The following is a 16,408-nucleotide window of genomic DNA, read 5'->3' as shown; positions in this document are numbered from 1 at the left end:
TATCCCCAGCCCCACCCATGTAGTTTCTGAGCTATTCTCTGGACAAATTGTGACAAGATTGGTCCATGATGCCCTATCTTGCTGTACCCACCTGACATTCTCCCCTGATTTCCTGTTTTCTTATCAACTCTATCCTTCCTGACCCTGCTTCCTGCTTTCTTTTTCCACTTTTCTGTCTGTTCTGCTTCCTGATCATCCCAGGTACTGACATGACCCTGTTCCACAGGTAGCTGTTTAGTGTTCTCCAACTCTGAAATGCCTTCCCCAAGTGCCCCTAAAATTAGAGGAAAATTCATATGTGCTCTGGGAAGAAAGATAATGTTGGTATGAGCATTTTGCCTCTTCATATTTCACTCTAAATCCGTTTCAGTTTCCATCTTCCTGAGTATTAATGCTTGGAGATAAGGACAGAGGTTACCTTTCCCTCTGAGGAAACTAAAATTGGATCACATCTCTACCCTAAATCATCAATGCTCTGTTCACATGACAGTCAGGATTGTTCAGCACCATGGAGAGCGCCTTTCATGCTTGTGGACTGGATCACCAATGCATAAAAGATAAGGATCGTCGAAGAGTCAGCCATTACGATCTACCACTTCAGCTAGCCACCACATGTCCCTCTTCTCCCCAACTCCCTAGTGTAGACCCTCTTCCTTTACCTAGAGAGACCTTGTTTTTCCTAGAGAGGAATGAACTTTCCACCCACTTTTCTCCTCCACGTTCTCTGCATCTCCCACTCCTCACCCACCTTTTATTTCAATAAGAAGCTTCCCTCCTCTGATCCAAGGATCTGGTTCCATCTGTTCTTGACTCCTCAAAGACCATGCCCCATATATCTCCTTTTATACTCAGCTTTCTTTTCCTCAATATAGGACAGCAGTCATGTGTTCCCTAGCTCTAAAGAAATCCTATAACTCTAAAATTTCCTCTCTCATCCATTCTTATTTCCTCCTTTCCCAGTGCAGCTTCTTGAAAGAATAGCCTGTGTTCACTGTTTCTACTTCCTTATATCATATTCCCTCTTAAGTACTCTAAGTTGGGCTCTGTTCCTATTCTTCAACTAAAGCTGTGTTCACTGAGGCTATCGATGAATCCCCTTCCCCCCTCTTTTTTTTCAGGTCTTGGGATCTAACCCAGAGCCTTGTATACACTAGGCAAGCTCTCTACCACTGAGCCACATCCCTAGCTCTTCTATCTATGACTTTCTTATTTCTAAATTTTGTCTTTATCTTATGGACCCATTTGCCCTATTTGACCGTGTTGATTTCTTCCACCTTGACACTGTACAACTTCTCAGTTCTAGTCCTATATCATCTCTCTGCTCCTACCCAATCTCCTACTACTCATTCCCTAAGGTTAAATGTTTCCCCAGAACTCCTTCTGTATTCTTTTATTTTCCACTCTGCCCATTCTCTCTGGAAGGGCTTATACTCCTCTGTGACTTATATCATGACCAAACACACCTCTCTCTTGAGTTCCCAAACCTCAAATCTTACCAACTAGCAATACCATCTGAGTATCCTAAGGATTCTTCAAAACTCAACATGGCCCAAAATGAACTAATCTGGTCTTCCCAGGCACTGTAGTTGTACCTTCTACACTTGTTAGTAATTAGTACTCCTTTCCCAACTACTCCAAAGAGAAAACTAGAAGTGTGCAGATTCTTCCTTTTATATTTTATATCTAAATCTTTTACAGTTTTTCTGCCAGTTCTACCTTCATTCACATCCCCCTTTATGTCCATGTGTCTTCTGCTTCTGCTTGGTTCAGGTTCCTGCCATGTCTTCTGGTAGCATTGCAATCATTTCCTAATTATAGTTACCTTCACTCATTCCACTCCCACCCATCTTCCACACAGCCATCAGCAGGGTCCTTCATCATCTTAAATCTGATCGTGTTACTCCTCTGTTCAAGGTAGCATTGCAAAAAAATAAATAAATAAAAATTTTTAAAGGTAGCATTGCCTACCCCGTCTTCTGAAAAAACAAAGCAGAACAAATTTAAGACCCATGATCTGAGCCCTCCTAACCTCACCATTATCATTTCCTGCTACTTTTTACCATATCTCTGAGAATTTAACTGTAGCAAAATTCTGACTGTGCCTTAAACATACTTTGCAAATTTCAAGCTTCTGAGCCTTTGCACATATTCTCTAAATGTCCTTCCTCCTTCCTCTTACACTGATGAGTTGGCTGTTTTGTGATACATTCAAGCATCTCCTCTAACCATCCTCCCATTGTTCTATTCCCTCCACTTTTTATGGCTCTTGTTACTTTTATTGATAATTATTGGGAGCTTCTTAAGGATGGGCCTACTTTCTATTTGTCTTTAGGAAACCCAGGATTAGCATTGTTAAATAATTGAAGGAAATGTATCAAGATAGAGTAAGGAAAGAAAAAAACAGGATACCCCTGGTCAGGCCCCTTCTCACCCTGTGAAGGAAGAGAAACCTCCACATATAAGCCAGACCCCAAACTATGTGGTGCCAGTCAATCCCAGCATGTGTGGCCACTGTGAGCCAGTCAATCCCAGCATATACTGTCCATGATTATGTAGGCATCACTGGACGTATATAAACAACTTTAAAAAAAATTGTAGTTGTAGATGGACAGAATGCCTTTATTTTGTTTCCTTATTTTTATATAGTTCTGAGGATCGAACCCAGTGTCTCAAACGTGCCCTAGTCCCCAAATAACAACTTTATAGCTACTGCAAATACAGTGCTTAGTATGTACTATATTAAGCACTAAGTGCTTAACATATGTTAACTCATTTTATCCTTGCAGGAACCTTTGACATATGTATTAATATTATTTCATTTTTTAGATGAGAATACTGAAGACCAGATCACATAACTAGCAAATGGAGGAGCTAGGCTGGCTCCAAAGTTTGTGCTTTGAACCATTGCAATCATACTTCAGTCTGTGTGGCAAGGAGATTATGTGGATTGTCTTCCTTTTAGCAAACATCCCCCAGTGCTGAGAGTGAGATCAACTCACCCAAGCCATATGACTTTGCCCAGTGGAGGAGATATATAATTTGAATACTTGGGAGGAAATCACAATGTTTACTGTGTAGTTGTGAGAATCAGATGAGCTCATGGATTTGAAGACATGCATTAGGAATTATAAAACCCTACAAGTCTTATTTTTTGCCACGCAGGTTCCTACCAGGACAGCTGATAAAGATCCGGTCATTCAGGAAAGCAGTCTCTTCTGTTACTTCTCCGGGGCCTTCCCTCTTAAGACCTCAGGGCCTTGAAAGTTCCATTCTGATTTTTCTCCTTGTTTCCCCTTTTGGCCCACTCATTTCTCTCCTCATCTGTAGGCCTCTTGGGTCTCAGCCTACCTTTGTATTTACTGCATGAACCCCAAGCTCGAACAAGCAAGGCCAGCCATCTTATGACCATGAGTGAGCTCATACAGCCCTGGAGTTGGGAGGCAAGAGTGCAGGTTAACATGCAGGCTGATGCTCAGGCCTACAAGGAGAGCCTCCCAGAGGGCCTGTCTTTTGCTCCAAGTCCCAGTGTCTTTTCCACCAAGCTACATCCCTGTCCTTTTTTATTTTTTATTTTGAAACACTAAGTTGTTGAGGCTGGCCTCAAATCTGTGATCCTTCTGCCTCAGACTTCCAGGTAACTAGGATTACAGGTGTGAGCCACTACACCCAGGCTCAGTCTCTTTCTTCAAGGTCCTCCTTGCATGCTTTGAAAGTTATTAACTTTTATCAGTGATCTTGGGTAAGACTTCCTCTCTGAGCTCAGGTGTCCTTAATTTATTTGTTGTTATTGCAGTACTGGGAATTGAACTGAGGGCCTCATGCATGCTAGGTAATCACTCAGCCACTGAGCTACATTCCCAACCCTTTTTATTTTGAGACAGGGTCTCACTTAATTGCCCAAACTAGGCTCAAACTTGTGATCCTCCTGCCTCAGCCTCCCAAGTAGCTGGGATTACAGGTGTGCACCACCACACCTTGACAGGTTTCCTTAAATTTTTTTTTTTTTTTTTTTTTTTTTTTTTTTGTATCGGGGATTAAACCCAGGGGCACATAATCACTGAACCACATTCCCAGCCTGTTTTATGTTTTATTTTGAGACAATGTCTCACTAAGTTATTTAGAGCCTTGCTAAGTTGCTGAAGATGGCTTTGAACTTGCAGTCCTCCTGCTTCAACGTCCTAAGCTGCTGGGATGACAGGTGTGTGCCATTGCGCTTGGCAGGTTTCCTTACTCTTAAAAAGAATCAGTTAAACTGGGCACAGTGACACACACCTGTAATCCCAGCAACTCAGGAGGCTGAGGCAGAAAGTGCACAAGTTTGAGGCCAACCTTAGCAACTTAACAAGACCTTGCCTCAAAATAAAAAATAAAAAAGATTGGGGGCTAGGGATATACCTTAATTCGTAGAGTGCTTGCCTGTCAAGCACAAGGCCCTGGGTTCAATCCCCAGCACAGCAGGGGAAAAAAAAGACTGGGGATGTAGTTCAGTGGTAAAGCACTGCTGGGCTCAGTTTCCAGTACCACAAAAACAAAAAATTCAGTTAATAAATTGATATTTGTTGAAACTGGTAATAGATAGCCAGGCTCTCACTATATTGTTTTCTCTACTGTCTCTAATAATTTCCATAACAAAACATTTTTTGAGGACCAGATTAGATTAAATCAACAGATGTTAACTTTTTAAAGTAATAGAACCCTTTCTCTAACCAAAATATTTCAGGAAAGCTGATATGTAGATGAAATAAAGGTGGATCTCTTCAGCTGAAGAGAAGCCAGATCCCTATCCCTATTGCTCCCATCTCACACTCAGTCTTTCCATAGGCACAGGGTTTAGGGAATACACTTTAATGAAAATCACTGGACCAGACTAACTCTAAAGATTCTTCTGGCACTTTTGCCTTCCTCTAGCTATATTGGCTTTGCACTGGTCATTAGCCTATAATATCCTGTCCCAGAAATAGTGAGCCTGGGCCATTAATCATCTCTGCAGTCTTTGGAGAATTTGTTTGAATGGTTGCAGGAACATGGATTGCTGCTAGTGATGCATTTCAATGTCTGTCTTTGCTGAGCGTTTATTAATAATCTTGTTAATCCCCACTCTAGTTCCTGGATCTAGCTAACGCCTGTCGGATATCCTTGGGGGACATTTTATATTCTCCCTGATTTCTTGGAACCAGACATTTCCTTCTGTCTAGAAGTCCTCTCTGATACTTCCATTCATGAATATTTTACATTTATTCTCCCTGATTATCTCCATGCGACTGTCATGGTGCATTGAGTTTCTCAGGGAAGACATACAGGAAGCCCGTAGTAGTTTGTAGGCACAGAGATCTTTTTGCTTGCCACTTAGATGTGGCCTTCTATCATAGACACTGATAGAGGAGATGCTAAATACTGGACTTTGTGTGGGACCTCTAAGCCCAGGGCTTTGCCACCTGGCTCATAGTCCAAAGGAGCTGGAAGTTCCCCTAAGAATTGGATAATACTAGGAACTGCCCAGTGGGCGTTGGAGCCACATATGGGTTGCTTTGACCAGATTTGCTCACTAGTTTCCCAGCCCTCACCCCAGGACCTTTCCTTCCTGTGCAGTTCACCCCCAGTGCTACCACTGACAACTCCAACCTGAAAGAAGACACTGATGAACTTATCTGCACTGAGAAGTGAAAATGCTAAGGGATTGTATTTTAATTTTAAAAATTAACCTCAGGGACAGAACAGTGATGCCTAACACTCTCATATGATCAGTGGGGTAGAGGGTTAAGGAGGTGATGCATGGCTTGAAGGCCACAGATTTAGAAGTCTCTAGGGTAAAAATGTCAATCCAAACAATAGGAGGCATCAGGATTTCTCAAGGAGAGAGATGAGGGCTGAGGATATGACCCTAAAGAGAAGACAAAGAGCTATGGGAATACAAAGAAATAGTGTTTAAAGAGCAAGAGATGGGGGCTGGGGTTGTGGCTCAGTGGTAGAGCACATGCCTAGCACGTGTGAGGCACTGGATTTGATTCTCAGCACTACATATAAATAAATGAATAAAATAAAGGTCCATCAACAACTTAAAAATTAAAATTAAAAAACAAAAGCAGCAAGAGATGATCCAAGGAGGCACAGTATACTGAAAGCCAGGGAAGGAAGCCATTTCCCAATAGATGCAGTATAGGTGGCATGTGACAGATACTACAGAAAATCTGAAGGGATATGAACCAAGGAACTTGGAAACGTACCAGAGCTTCCCTGGAAAGATCCCACCAGCACACTTATGGGATTTATCCTTTGAAAAGGTCTCCTTCTGGCTGCTTTAGGGGTGACCCTTCCTGTGGTCCAAGAGGAAACACCAGAACCCAGCTGTTGGGTCTCTATCTCTCCTACAGGTAGCAACTGAGAAGTCATTTTGGCAGTAGAAAGGCATTTGAGGGTCACTAAGGACCTGTTTCTCCAAGGCTGTGGGGCCAGTTACTATCTATAAGGAGCCTCCCAAGTGGGTTGCTGAGCTTGGGAAGATGAAGATTGGAAGGGCTCACAGCTGGGAAGTTGCCTGAGAGGTAGGCACTATAGTACCCCACGTTTCAGAGCAAAGCACCCTGTCCAAGTCCCCCTCAACCATGACTAAGGAGTAGGAATCAGTGCAGAGGAGGGAGGCCCAAGTTCTGCCCTCAGGAACTTGCAAACGACCTTGGCAATATAAGTCCAACCAGGACTTTATGCTCTGAATGACCTGGAGTAACATAAACAAGGCCAGGATTTTCCTCACAAACATTCTAGACTTTTCCCCTAGTGACAAGCATGTGTTTGTGCCCACTGCCTCATTTTTAAAGGAACGGAGCCACCAAATGTCATATAACCTTCTTTTCATCACTGCAACCAAAAGAACTGACAAAGGAGGGAGAGTTTATTTGGGACTCACAGTTTCAGAGGTCTCAGTCTGTAGACAGTTGGCTCCATTACTCTGGGCTCAAATTGAGGCAGGACATCATGGCAGGAGGGACATAGCAGAGGAAAGCAGCTCAGGACATTGTACCAAGAAGCAGAGAGGAAGATAGCTGTACTCTCCAGAGACAAAATATACCCCAGAGGCCTTCTCCCAATGATCCACCTCCTCCAGCCACACACTACCTGCCTATGGTTACTACCCAGTAATCCTTGTCAGGGGACTAATGTACTGATTAGGTTAAGGCTCTCAAAACCTAATCATTTCACCTCTGAATGTTCTTGTATTGTCTCACACATGAGCTTTTGGGGAATACCCGATAATCTAAACCACAACACTTTCCTTTGCTGGGTCACTAGCAACCACACAAATCCCTGGGCCTGATACTATAGGGCCAGTCTTAGAGCATTCTACCCACTGTCTATTTTATGCATCCCCAAAGGCAGAACACGCAGCAGCCTTGGATCCCCTCTCCAGTCCTTATACCTTAGGCTTCCATTCTGTGGTCTTGCTTAAAATGAAAAATGCCTGGGATGGTAGCATCAATAAGACCAATTAAGAGTTGGTCATCAGCTTCTCAGGGAGAATATGGATGACTCCAGTCCCTTCCAACTGATGGCAGCAGGGTAGGCAAGGGTCCTGAATCTTGTAGCAGAGGATGGTATTTTGGAAGAATGGCGAGGCTAGATAAGGACTCTGGTCAGCACAGGGCCTACCCCAGGGGTGGAGGCTAGTGAGGAGGCTGTAAAGGGAACTTTGAAAATGTTGCATGCCCTGGACAACACACAGAATTGCATACTCTCCTACCTTCCTTGTCATCTGCAGCAGCAAGTGTTTTGCACTCTGGGCAGCACAAAACTAACTGTATACCTGCTAATTTGTCATTGTCTTCTTACGTACCATATGCAGCCAACCTTTCAGATTTCCCAGAAGACACTCTTTGGGACCCATATGGGAACCGAAGAAGATCTCATTAGAACTTTTTTTTTTTTTGTCCAGTTGCTGAAGGCTCAGAATCTGTTCTGGCTTGGCCAGTTAGTTCTCTAGATTCTGCAAAGGACCTGTCTAGCATTAGGAAAAGTGGAAGGAAATGGCCCACCTTAGGGAGCACCCCATCTGATGTTGATCCAAACTGAAGCCCCCAAGAACTAGAAAGACCTTTCCTCACAAGTACACAGGAAGGCCTAAGGAGCAGGGCAACAAGTCTGAAAGTTTGAAGAGGATGTCCTGTAGTTTTAAAGAAATCGTGGTGGACTGGACATGGTGGTAATTTGGGAGGCTGAGGCAGAAGGATTGCAAGTTCAAGGCCAGCCTCAGCAACTTATCAAGACCCTGTCTCAAGATAAAAAGTAGAAAGGACTGAGGATGTGATTCAGTGGTTAAGCACCCCTGGATTCAATCTGTGGTACCAAAAAAAATAACAGAAATCATGGTGGGCTTTCTGGAGGATCCTGGATCACACAGAACTTTAAAGACATACATCCAGTTGGGTGTTACTGGGACCAGTTGGCTCTTCTGTCCAGGTTAGCATTTGTGTAGATGAGTCTACCCCTCCCTCTCTGAATGTTCAGCCTACTGCAAGGGGCCAACATTCCCAGAAGCCCAGAGGACAGTTGGAAAGGCTTGCTTCAGGGCCAAGAGCAGCCCCCTGTGCTCACTTGCTAACTTTCTTCCCACAGGACCCAGCCGCCGCCTCCATCTCAGACGGAGACTGTGACGCCCGGGAGGGTGAGTCAGTAGCCATGAATTACAAACCATCCCCGCTCCAAGTGAAGCTGGGTGAGTGTGTCCTGGGGGTGAGGGAGATGTGGGAAGTGAATAAGGTGCTCTGGGCTGGGTCCACAGTGAGGTACTACAAATAAAGCAACCCAGATTAGTAATTACAACATGCAAGCCACCAAGTCATTGGCACTACCAGGCACCTTATCTCCTGCAAGGCTAAGAAGGCAGTTACAGTTCTCTGAAGAATCCTGAAATTCTAGGAGGCATCTCTGAGGCCAAGAAGGCTCCAGGAATTCTAGGAGATAACTTCAGGAGTAAAATCATGATACCGCAGGGAGAGGACTTAGAAGTCCCATCAAACACTGGATACAGGTAAGAGGAGCTGACTTAGAGATGAGGTGTCAGGTACTATGTCTGAGGGATAGAAAGGAATGTGAGTTCCAAAGCCTAGCAGCTGAGCCCTTCTCCCCAGTCCACCCTCATCCTACCTGGGGGTCTCAGGGCTTCGTTGGCTCTTATCTGGGGAGGCAGTCCCTTATTTCCTTAGTAACCCAAATATTCCCATCTTTCCAGGTATCTCACCTTTTCCTCAGAGGTTTATTTCATGTCCACTCCAATGTTAGCTTACTATACAGTGACTCCTTTGAAGTCACCTGGCTCCCAGCTGCTACCAGTGCCTCACTCTATGCTGAACACTGCCTCTTCTCCCTTCAGGGACCAAAGTTTCATTGACCTCAGGCTGCTGTAGATAACAGACTTTTACTAATTACAACACAGAATACACAGAGAAGAGTTTACAATCAAATATAGGTCGTCACTGTCCTTCAACACTCCTCTGCCGCCCAGCCATCCCCCCAGCCATCTTTCTCCTCAGGCTCCAACTTCCCACCTAATAGTGGGTCCTTCCTCAGTCCTAAGAGCCCCTTCCAATCTCTTCACAAACCTTCTCCCTCACATCTGCCAAGATTCATTTATTTATTTTGTTTTTCATAAATTAATATTTTTTTGGTGCCGGAGATCAAAGCCAAAGCTTCATGTATGTTAGGCAAGGACTCTACCACTGAGCCACACCCCAGAACCAGAGTCCTGTTCTTTAAGTCTACTTTTATTTGTTTTTCTTTTGCCTTGCTTCTCTCCTTCCAGACCACATTGAGGGAGCCCCTTGAGATGATTTTCTGAACAGGAGAACATTTTTCTAAGTGGAATTATTCATCTTCCTAGGACATCATACTAAAATTGCTGCCATATTTTGTTTGCTTATTGTTTAATTTGTTGTATTATAATAAGTTCTCCTCTACTCTCACCCATCACTTTCTCTTCCCCAGAGGTGATCATTATTCCCTCACCACCAAGAGGTAATCATTCTAAGTTTTCGTAGTTTTATTTTATATTTTAACATAAATGGTATCACATTGCACACACTTTCTGAAACTTGTTCTCCTCCTCTCTGCATGTCTTGCTCTTTTCAACATTAGTATATAGCAAAAGATTTTATTATTTTAAATGGTTGCATAGTAGTCCATAGTTTGGTTTTTGCTAGTTTATTGTTTGTGTTTTTTCACTATTTCCAACAATTTTGTCATTCTTTAAAATGTTTTGTTTTCTTTCCCTTACATTACCACTAAAGCTTCTCATGAAAACTCACACCAGGAACTACTAGGCAAATTGCACCCCCTAGAGGCATGAATGGTAATGGCAGTTGCTGTGTGCTAAAAGACTGGGGAAAAGCCAAAGGAGCCAGATGAGCAGTGGCCAAAAAACAAAAAAATAGTCAGCGAATATGAAATGAGAAATTTAGAAACATGGAGGTCAGGGGACATTTTAAAGTGAATCACAGCCAGGCCTGCTGACTTAAGTTCAAGGCCAGTCTCAGCAACTTTGGGGGGGGGGGGGGGGCAAGCAACTTAGCAAGACCCTGTGTCCAAATAAAAAAATTTTTAAAGGGCTGGTAATGTGCCTCAATGGTAAAACTCCCCTAGGTTTATTCCCCAACATCAAAAATAAATAAGTGAAGTAGCTATAAAGACCCTTCTTCCATTCTTCTACTCTGGAGCATGTGGTTATTTTATGAGGCAATTGCCCCCAGTGTCCTTTGCACTAAACAGGCCATTTTCCTAAATCTAGCCTTTACTTGAGATGAGTAGGAAAGAGTAGATGGGCCTCTTCCTGGACTCAGACAGCTAGCTACAAATGGTAACAGATGTCATATACCAAGCAGTGTATATGATGGCCAGCCCCGTAAGCCTAGTAGGCTCTGGACTCTTAGAGAACTCAGAGGCTGGTGGGAGTCAGGAGCATTGCTTAGGCAGTACAGCCAAATGGGCTCCCTCAGCCTCCTGACCTCTACTTTGCCTCCCCTTTCTGTTTTTCCCACTCTAAAACCATCAGCGACTCCTTTTTCTTTCTGCATTAATCCCAGACTCTTCAATATGACATTCAGGCCTTCATGCTCTGAGTTTGTAAACAGAGGAAGTCTCTAGCCTCTTAGCATGGAATTTGACACAATTAGTAACTCCAGTGTTAGCTGAGTGAATGTTACTTTAAGTAAGTGGCTCTTTTTCAAGCCTCACTTCTCTCCCTCTTTACCCTTCTATTCCATCCAGATACACACTTAAGTTCACTTCTAAATGCATTTTTGTATATGCAGTCCCCCCTTCCTAGAGTGCCCTTCTTTGTCCATCCAGCTCAAAATGTCACCCACAGGAATCCCCACCCGATTGCTCTATCCTATGATCATCTATTTCTCTCCAGCTTTCCTTGGTATCAAGCACACACTGACTACACTGACTGTCCCACATGGGAGCTATGGCTCATTCAAGGCAGGGCTCAGCCTTCTCCTTCTGCCTCCCACTATCTACCTCAAGTTATGCAGGGCCAAGTACCATCTCTACTGAGTAGCAGAAGCCTGGAGTTGGGATTCCTACCTCAGTCCGTAGAGGAGCAAGGGGTTTCACAATGGAGGCATGGCCCTGGCTACCTCAAGTGCTAAGGCAGTGTAGCCCTGGGGCAGGACACAGCTTCCTTCCCATGTTCCCCTGCAGAGAAGCAGCGGGAGCTGGCCCGGAAGGGCTCTCTGAAGAATGGCAGCATGGGCAGCCCCGTCAACCAACAACCCAAGAAGAACAATGTCATGGCCCGGACGAGGTAGAGACCCTCTCTACCCTAGCTGGACCCTACCAGCCAGTCCCTATCTCTGTTGGTCCCGAGCCTCTTCGTTTTTCCTCCCTACTAGAGTGGGATCCAAGGCAGGGAGGGAGGAAGGGAGGGAGGGAGGGGGAAAAGGAGGAAGGGAGGGAGTGGATGAAACAGGGCTCAGCCCAGTCCCCTGCCGGGTTTATGTTCCAGTTTCCATTCCAACTCCAAAATTCTTCACCTAGGCTGGTCGTCCCCAATAAAGGCTACTCCTCGCTTGACCAGAGCCCAGATGAGAAGCCACTGGTAGCTCTAGACACGGACAGGTGTGTACACAGTCTGGGGGCAGCCAGGCAAGCCACACAACCCTGTGTGAGCACATACAGATCACACCTGCTATATTGCTAGCATTGATGTATTCCTCAGCTAGGAGCTCTCCAAGGGTGAATTCCTCAGGGAATGGAAGTTTTTAGAAGAAAGAGGGTGGTCAGAGAGAGGAAAGGAGGACCAGCACAGCTGGAACAGCTGATCCAATGGCTACTCCCGGAACAGCTGATCCAATGGCTACTCCTCGGTGGACCCAGTTGTTGAATCTGGGAAGAAGGATGGATGCTTAATGTCCTACCCTTTGTCAGGGAAGAGCCCTATTCCTTAGAAAACACCTGACTAGACCTAGAGGTTCAGAAAATCCAACAAACCAGGGTGGTTTGAGCCTAACCAGGTTGGGGGTTAGGGATAGGGATGCAGTAAAGGAAGTCCCAGCTCTGTTTAGAAGGAGAGTGATAATTTATTTGGAAAGGTGGGGCTAGGGAATCTGTATTTTAAAACCTGTATTTGCACAAGCATGCACAGATTTTATTTAGAATGTGACTTTGGTGTCATGGAGGCAGGGCTGGTATTGACTGATGGAAGGCGGGGTTGCAAGGAATTTTCTATTTAATTTCCCGGAATCATTTCCTCTCTGCCCTCTTTTCTCCACGGCTAGCGATGATGACTTTGACATGTCCAGATACTCCTCGTCTGGTTATTCCTCTGCTGAGGTGAGGCCCCATCCCTTGCTGCCCTAGACACACCCAAGCAGGACCATCTCTATCAAGCAGTCCAGAGTGAGGCCAAGGCCAAAACCAAAGCACCGCGGAAAAGAGAAATAGGCACTGCTGGGTGGAGCCCTGTGGGGACAGAGTTCTGTGAGGAGCCGGGGCTGGGATACCATATGAATCATTAGGCTCAACTGCAGGGAGCCCTAAGGTTAGGGGCCAGAGTTATTGGAGCAGGGCTCTTAAATAGAATGGAGTGTAAAATGTAAGTGACATCTTATAGAAATGGACCTGAAATTGGCAAAACCCAACAGAAGGACTAGATGTGAGAAGTTGTCCTTGTAGTGGGCAGGGATCTATAGCCATGTCTGGAGAATGTGCACTGAAGGAATTGAGGCCAAAGCCAGGAAGGAAGAGTCCAGGAAGTGCCTGGACTTTTGGAGATGGGTTGGGAGGTTGCAGCGGAGTGACTTTGACTACCCTAGCCCGGTGCAGTGCTTTCCCACCGACCAGAGCTTGACCTCCCTCCCCTTTGTCTACAGCAGATCAACCAAGATTTGAACATCCAGCTGCTGAAGGACGGCTATCGGTTAGATGAGATCCCCGATGACGAAGACCTAGACCTCATCCCCCCGAAGTCCGTGAACCCCACCTGCATGTGCTGCCAGGCCACGTCCTCCACCGCCTGCCACATTCAGTAGCGGGCGGGGCTGCTGCGGCTGCAAGGGGAGGCGCCAACGAGGGCCAGGTTGGACTGGGCAGGGGCTGATCCCGCCCTAGCTCGTCCTCGTGCCCCTGGCCCTGTGCCCCTGGCCCTGTGCCCCTTACAGTCGCCAACCTCGTAACAGTCATTGCTTCCTCCTATGGTAGGACGTGTACCTCTGTGTGTTCATGGAGCCGGAGAAACCAAAACCGGGTCTCTCTATACCCCAGGGGCTCGAGAGGGTGGGGGTTTCTTGTTCAGTTGCTTGAGGGACCTCACCCAGCACCCTGTTCTCCTCCCCAAGGCCGCAGTCTGGAGGTGGGGAGACCTGGAAGACAGGGAGGCCAGCAGTATGAGCTGGGAGAGGGATCACAAAGCCAGCGCTTGACCCCACCTCAGCAAAGCCATGAATCCCCCAGACCCAGCCTGACCAGCAAACAGGTTGGAAGAAAGGCCAAGGCAGTGGGGATGGGTCCCAACACCTGGGAGTCCTGTCCTTATGCCTCCTGCCAGACCATGTACCTATTTGTGTTTTCCCTTCCTCTCCAGATGGGAAGCCTGGCAAAGCTGTCCAATGGAATATTATGCCCCTCCCATCAGATCACTGCCTTCTTCCTCCTCTTCCTCCCATTCACCCCTGTTCTCTAGGCATGGTATAAGGTGGTATGACCTGTCCTCACTGCCCCTGACCAAGACATCTATCTCTCTGCTTTTCCTGTTCCCCCCACCTCAACACGCTGGTTCCAGGTTGGAAGCAGGGTAAGGCTGGCCGCCAGTGTCCCATTCCCAACTCACCCCAGCCCAAGGTCTGAGAGTCTGGTTCCTAGTAAAACCCTTCAAGGAGAAGCTTAGGAGGATATAGCAGCTTAGCAGCTGCATTTACATAGTAGGGAGTGCTTGGCAGAGTGAGTGAGAGAGAGAGAGAGAGAGAGTGTGTGTGTGTGTGTGTGTGTGTGTGTGTGTGCGCGCGCGCGCGCGCGCGCGCACACACGCACATGCATCTCATGCAGGACCTGCCACTCCAGGAGTCTGTTCCTGAGAGTCTGGCCTGGGAGTCAGAAGCCTGGGTTCTGGCACTCTTCATGCACTCTCTTACAGTGAGCCACATGTTTCTTCTGGGCTTCAGTTTCCCCAAATCAAAAATAAACAGCAGCTGCAATTATTCCTAAGGCATTTTCACACCTGAAGGAATTTCTTCATAGGAATTTCTGTGGAAGAGTATGAGGAGATCTCTATATGTTTTTGACTATACCTATGGGGTTCTCTAAGTGTATCTGTATAGAACGGGGAAGGCAAAGTACATGTGAATCTGTTTGGAAAGGGATGCGTGTGTGTATGTGTGTGAGCCAGGCCTCCCACTACCACCACCACCCTGGGCTCCTTGATTTACCTTTCTAGAACATGGGTATCTCCTCTTTTTTAGACTGCTGCCTTTGCTGCTGACTTACTGTGTGACTCTGGCTCATTGTTCAATCTCTGTGGCCCTGAGAAATCAGAGGAAAGCTCCCTCCCCACAGAGAGAGAGAGAGAGAGCGCAAATGTGTTTATGTGTGAAGGTGTCTATTTTGTGTGTAACTGTTTGGGATAGTCTGGGTCAGAATGTGTATTGCTGCTTCTGCTGCTGTTGCTGGTTTGGGGGTTGGAGGCAGGACAGTTGAGGATGAAAATCAAGAGAAAGGTTGGAACTGGGGATGTAGCTCAGTGGTAGAATGCTTGCCTAGCATGCATGAGGCCTTGGGTTCAGTCCCCAGCTCTGCCAAAAAATAAAAAAAGAGAGAGAGATAGGAGGTAAACAGGGCTCTCCCCTGGGCTGGGCAATATGGAACTTCCCCCATGTAAAGAAAAATGAAAGCACAGATGGCCTCAGACTGCTTGAACCTTGCCCCCCAAATTTCCCACAGGATCAAGGAGTACATTTCCCAGTCCTCCATGCTGACACATCTGCCCACACATGCTGGTGTATCCACTCTCATGGATACTACTCACATGCTGCCCTCTGGACATCAGTCCTGGGACATGGGAGCTAGAAGGGGCAGGTGGTGAGAGAAGAGAGTGAGGCTGCTGGCTTAGGAAAGGTAGCACCTTTCCCTGCATCACACCCAGGAGCTGCCAACTTCAAAGTGTTTGGGTGCAACTCTGTGCTCTCCTCACCTCCAATCTGCCCTTATATCTCTAGTTACATAATGAAGAAATGCCAAAGGGAGGACAGAACGGTATTTGCAGAGCCCACAGAGCCCATACTGGCCTCTATCTTAAGCCTTTCTCCCACCTTGATCAGCATCTCCATCCCCTGTCATCTGGGCTCCAGAGCCAGGCCTCCCACTACCACCACCACCCTGGGCTCCTTGACTTACCTTTCTAGAACATGGGTATCTCCTCTTTTTTAGACTGCTGCCTTTGCTGCTGACTTATCGAGTGACTCTGGCCCATTGTTCAATCTCTATGGCCCTGAGGAACCAGAGGAAAGCTCCCTTCCCGCAGGACATACTAGTTTTCTGGCAGGCAAGGACTTCCAACTGAGGCAGTGTACATGTGGCAGGGAGAGCTAGGAAGCTGGCAGCCAGCAGCTTCTATATCTAAGGAAAGTGCATGGTTCTCCTCCTTCCCTGAGGTTGGAGGGGAAGAACCAAGGCCTTAGCTTGCCCCTGCCTCCTGCCCCCTTGTAGATACTGCCTTAACACTCCCCCTACCCTTGGCTGTGGCTTCCACCCAGCCAGGTTTCTCCGTGCTCACTAATTTATTTCCAGGAAGGTGTGTGGAAGACATGAGCCGTGTATAATATTTTTTTTAACATTTCCATTGCAGTATTGACCATCATCCTTGATTGTGTATCGTGTAACACAAATAATGATATTAAAAGCATCAAACAAGCCAGCCTCAGCTCCC

At 46.2% G+C, this 16,408-nt stretch overlaps 1 protein-coding gene across 6 annotated transcripts in view; it reads left to right on the top strand.

The window, feature by feature from the left end:
• The window catches only part of FAM219A (family with sequence similarity 219 member A), a 58,880-nt gene extending 42,483 nt beyond the window's left edge, over positions 1–16,397 (top strand). For 2 of the 6 annotated variants that reach the window (XM_079113281.1, XM_079113279.1), the window contains exons 2-6: positions 8,608–8,707; positions 11,692–11,794; positions 12,028–12,108; positions 12,768–12,822; positions 13,362–16,397. In XM_079113281.1, the coding sequence (XP_078969407.1) occupies positions 8,608–8,707; positions 11,692–11,794; positions 12,028–12,108; positions 12,768–12,822; positions 13,362–13,520 (498 nt within the window). In that variant the 3' untranslated portion in view covers positions 13,521–16,397. The remainder of the gene's footprint in view (positions 1–8,607; positions 8,708–11,691; positions 11,795–12,027; positions 12,109–12,767; positions 12,823–13,361) is intronic. The other 4 variants (XM_079113284.1, XM_079113282.1, XM_079113280.1 and 1 more) reach the window with 3 other exon arrangements.
• The last annotated feature ends 11 nt before the right edge of the window (positions 16,398–16,408 follow it).

This window comes from Sciurus vulgaris (genome assembly GCF_902686455.1).
Source record: "Sciurus vulgaris genome assembly, chromosome: 15".
NCBI classification, from domain to species: Eukaryota; Metazoa; Chordata; class Mammalia; order Rodentia; family Sciuridae; genus Sciurus; species Sciurus vulgaris.
This window is presented reverse-complemented; position numbering and strand designations above follow the sequence as displayed.